Below are 5,000 nucleotides of genomic sequence, written 5' to 3' on the forward strand. Positions count from 1 at the left end.
TATAATCTCCACCCGGCACAGCCAGAAGAGGACTGGCCACCCCTCAGAGTCTGGTTCCTCTCTACCCAGCACAGCCAGAAGAGGACTGGCCACCCCTCAGAGTCTGGTTCCTCTCTACCCGGCACAGCCAGAAGAGGACTGGCCACCCCTCAGAGTCTGGTTCCTCTCTAGGTTTCTTCCCAGGTTCCTGCCTTTCTAGGGAGTTTTTCCTAACCACCGTGCTTCTACATCTGCATTGCTTGCTGATTGGGGGATTAATGCTGGGTTTCTGTATAAACGCTTTGTGGCAAATGCTGATGTACAAATAAATACAATTTACTGACTGAGGAGAGGAGAGGAAAGGAGATGAGCGAAGAACACAACATTAGACTACCCTACATGTTAGACTGGAGAACTAGAGGAGATGAATAGGGTGGGTGGACATTAGACTACCCTACATGTTAGACTGGAGAACTAGAGGAGATGAATAGGGTTGGTGGACATTAGACTACCCTACATGTTAGACTGGAGAACTAGAGGAGATGAATAGGGTTGGTGGACGTTAGACTACAGTACATGTTAGACTGGAGAACTAGAGGAGATGAATAGGGTTGGTGGACGTTAGACTACAGTACATGTTAGACTGGAGAACTAGAGGAGATGAATAGGGTTGGTGGACGTTAGACTACCCTACATGTTAGACTGGAGAACTAGAGGAGATGAATAGGGTGGGTGGACGTTAGACTACCCTACATGTTAGACTGGAGAACTAGAGGAGATGAATAGGGTTGGTGGACATTAGACTACCCTACATGTTAGACTGGAGAACTAGAGGAGATGAATAGGGTTGGTGGACATTAGACTACCCTAGATGTTAGACTGGAGAACTAGAGGAGATGAATAGGGTTGATGGACATTAGACTACCCTACATGTTAGACTGGAGAACTAGAGGAGATGAATAGGGTTGGTGGACGTTAGACTACCCTACATGTTAGACTGGAGAACTAGAGGAGATGAATAGGGTTGGTGGACGTTAGACTATCCTACACGTTAGACTGGAGAACTAGAGGAGATGAATAGGGTTGGTGGACATTAGACTACCCTAGATGTTAGACTGGAGAACTAGAGGAGATGAATAGGGTTGATGGACATTAGACTACCCTACATGTTAGACTGGAGAACTAGAGGAGATGAATAGGGTGGGTGGACGTTAGACTACCCTACATGTTAGACTGGAGAACTAGAGGAGATGAATAGGGTTGGTGGACATTAGACTACAGTACATGTTAGACTGGAGAACTAGAGGAGATGAATAGGGTTGGTGGACGTTAGACTACAGTACATGTTAGACTGGAGAACTAGAGGAGATGAATAGGGTTGGTGGACGTTAGACTACCCTACATGTTAGACTGGAGAACTAGAGGAGATGAATAGGGTGGGTGGACGTTAGACTACCCTACATGTTAGACTGGAGAACTAGGTGTGTGTACGTCTCACCAGGTGTGTGTATGTCTCACTAGGTGTGTGTACGTCTCACCAGGTGTGTGTGTCTCACCAGGTGTGTGTACATCTCACCAGGTGTGTGTATGTCTCACCAGGTGTGTGTATGTCTCACCTGGTGTGTGTTGATGGAGTGTAGTCCAGCGACGGTCCAGTCGACTTCGGGGAGGGGAGATCCTGACCCATTACAGCTGACCTTTACGCTATCACCCTCCATCACCATCACGCTACTGTTGTGGCTTACACTGATCTCTGGTACGTCTGGAGGAGACAGAGAGAGAGAGACAGAGAGAGACAGAGGGAGACAGAGAGAGAGAGACAGGGAGAGAGAGAGACAGAGAGAGAGACAGAGAGAGACAGAGAGAGACAGAGAGAGAGAGAGAGAGAGAGAGAGAGAGAGAGAGAGAGAGAGAGAGAGAGAGAGAGAGAGAGAGAGAGAGACACAGAGAGAGAGAGAGAGAGAGAGAGAGAGAGAGAGAGAGAGAGAGAGAGACAGGGAGAGAGAGAGAGACACAGAGAGAGAGAGAGAGAGAGAGAGACACAGAGAGAGAGAGAGAGAGAGAGAGAGAGAGACAGGGAGAGAGAGAGAGACAGAGAGAGAGAGAGAGAGAGAGAGACAGAGAGAGAGAGAGAGAGAGAAAGAGAGAGAGACAGGGAGAGAGAGAGAGACAGAGAGAGAGAGAGAGAGAGAGAGAGAGAGAAAAATGTCCTCATGTGTGCTACCTATTTCCCCCCACTCGAATCCCCATACTTTAACTTCTTTGGGATAGGGGGCGGTATTTTCACGGCCGGATAAAAAACATACCCGATTTAATCTGGTTACTACTCCTGCCCAGAAACTAGAATATGCATATAATTAGTAGATTTGGATAGAAAACACTCTAAAGTTTCTAAAACTGTTTGAATGGTGTCTGTGAGTATAACAGAACTCATATGGCAGGCCAAAACCTGAGAAGATTCCATACAGGGAGTGCCCTGTCTGACAATTTGTTGTCCTTCTGTTGCATCTCTATCGACATTACAGCATCTGTGCTGTAACGTGATACTTTCTAAGGCTTCCATTGGCTCTCTAAAGCCGCCAGAAAGTGGAATGGGGTGTCTGCTGTCTCTGGGCAAAGTACAGCAGCAGAATTTGTAAGTGGTCAGCCTGGGGACAGTGAGACTGGAGATGCGCGTTCACGAGACTACTCCATTTTTTTATTTCAGCCTTTGAATGAATACAACGTTGCCCGGTTGGAATATTATCGCTATTTTACGAGAAAAATAGCATAAAAATAGATTTTAAACAGCGTTTGACATGCTTTTAAGTACGGTAATGGAATATTTTGAATTTTTTGGTCGCGAAATGTGCTCGCGACCAATAGTGACCTGAACGGATAGTGACCTGAACGCACGAACAAAACAGAGGTATTTGGATATAACTATGGATTATTTGGAACCAAAACAACATTTGTTGTTGAAGTAGAAGTCCTGGGAGTGCATTCTGACGAAGAACAGCAAAGGTAATCCAATTTTTCTAATAGTAAATCTGAGTTTAGTGAGCACCAAACTTGGTGGGTGTCAAATTAGCTAGCCTGTGATGGCCGAGCTATCTACTCAGAATATTGCAAAATGTGCTTTCGCCGAAAAGCTATTTTAAAATCTGACACCGCGATTGCATAAAGGAGTTCTGTATCTATAATTCTTAAAATAGTTGTTATGTATTTTGTCAACATTTATCGTGAGTAATTTAGTAAATTCACCAGAAGTTTTCGGTGGGTATGCTAGTTCTGAACATCACATGCTAATGTAAAAAGCTGGTTTTTGATATAAATATGAACTTGATTGAACAAAACATGCATGTATTGTATAACATAATGTCCTAGGAGTGTCATCTGATGAAGATCATCAAAGGTTAGTGCTGCATTTAGCTGTGGTTTGGGTTTATGTGACATATGCTTGCTTGGAAAATGGCTGTGTGATTATTGATGATTATATTATATGATTATAATCTAATGTTTTGCTTTCGCTGTAAAGCCTTTTTGAAAACGGACAATGTGGTTAGATTAACGAGAGTCTTGTCTTTAAAATGGTGTAAAATAGTTGATTGTTTGAGAAAATTGAATTGTGGTATTTTAGTTGGTTTTGTATTTCGCGCCGTGCGATGCCATTGGCTGTTGGTTAGGGGTTCCGCTAGCGGAACGTCTGTCCTCAACAGGTTAAAAATCACAGCTTCTCCATCCTGGAGAAATCAATCATTTCCAGGCCCAGGGACATGTACTAGTCTGTGGTGACCTAAATGCCAGAACTGGACAAGAACCTGACACCCTCAGCACACAGGGGGACAAACACCTACCTGGAGGTGACAGCATTCCCTCAGCACACAGGGGGACAAACACCTACCTGGAGGTGACAGCATTCCCTCAGCACTTTCTCTCCTCCAACTACGACAACATAACCAACAAAAACGGGTCACAACTCCTGCAGCTCTGTCGGACACTGGGTCTGTACATAGTCAATGGTAGGCTTCGAGGGGACTCCTACGGTAGGTAGACCTATAGCTCATCTCTTGGCAGTAGTACTGTAGACTACTTTATCACTGACCTCAACCCAGAGTCTCTCAGAGCGTTCACAGTCAGCCCACTGACTACAAATTGATGGAAAGTGGTATATGGGGAAAAACAAACAACATTATAATACCCATGTACACAAGTGTGCGTTTAAAATTGGCAAAACACACAGATTTCTTCCCACAGGGCCGTGTGGTGAGACAGGCCCCACCCTCTTCAACATATATAACCAATTAGAGCACTAGAACAGTCTGCAGCACCCGGCCACACCCTACTAGAATCTGAACTCAAATGTCTACTGTTTGCTTATGATCTGGTGCTTCTGTCCCCAACCAAGGAGGGCCTACAGCAGCACCTAGATCTACTGCACAGATTCAGACAGACCTGGGCCCTGACAGACCTGGGCCCTGACAGACCTGGACCCTGACAGACCTGGGCCCTGTCAGACCTGGGGCCCTGACAGACCTGGGCCCTGACAGACCTGGGCCCTGACAGACCTGGGCCCTGACAGACCTGGGCCCTGTCAGACCTGGGGCCTGTCAGACCTGGGCCCTGACAGACCTGGGCCCTGACAGACCTGGGCCCTGACAGACCTGGGCCCTGACAGTAAATCTCAGTAAGACAAAAATAATGGTGTCCTACTATACATACCTCAGCCTAAACATCAGCACCACAGGTAACTTCCACAAAGCTGTGAACGATCTGAGAGACAAGGCAAGAAGGGCCTTCTACACCACCAAAAGGAACATAAAATTAGACATACCAATTAGGATCTGGCTAAAAACACTTGAATCAGTTGTAGAACCCATTGCCCTTTATGGTTGTGAGGTCTGGGGTCCGTTCACCAACCAAGAATCTACAATATGGGACAAACACCGAACTGAGACTCTGCATTGCAGAATTCTGCAAAAATATATTCAGTGTACAACGTAGAACACCAAATAATGAATGCAGAGCAGAATTAGGTCGAT

General features: G+C 45.7%; 1 protein-coding gene across 1 annotated transcript in view; it reads right to left on the reverse strand.

Moving 5' to 3' along the window:
- LOC106595813 (NT-3 growth factor receptor) overlaps nt 1–5,000 on the reverse strand; it is a 141,157-nt gene that overhangs the window by 83,824 nt on the left and 52,333 nt on the right. Inside the window, exon 6 of the mRNA XM_045708728.1 lies at nt 1,596–1,741. Coding sequence (XP_045564684.1) covers nt 1,596–1,741 — 146 coding nt within the window. The remainder of the gene's footprint in view (nt 1–1,595; nt 1,742–5,000) is intronic.

This window comes from Salmo salar, chromosome ssa26, assembly GCF_905237065.1.
Source record: "Salmo salar chromosome ssa26, Ssal_v3.1, whole genome shotgun sequence".
NCBI lineage: Eukaryota > Metazoa > Chordata > Actinopteri > Salmoniformes > Salmonidae > Salmo > Salmo salar.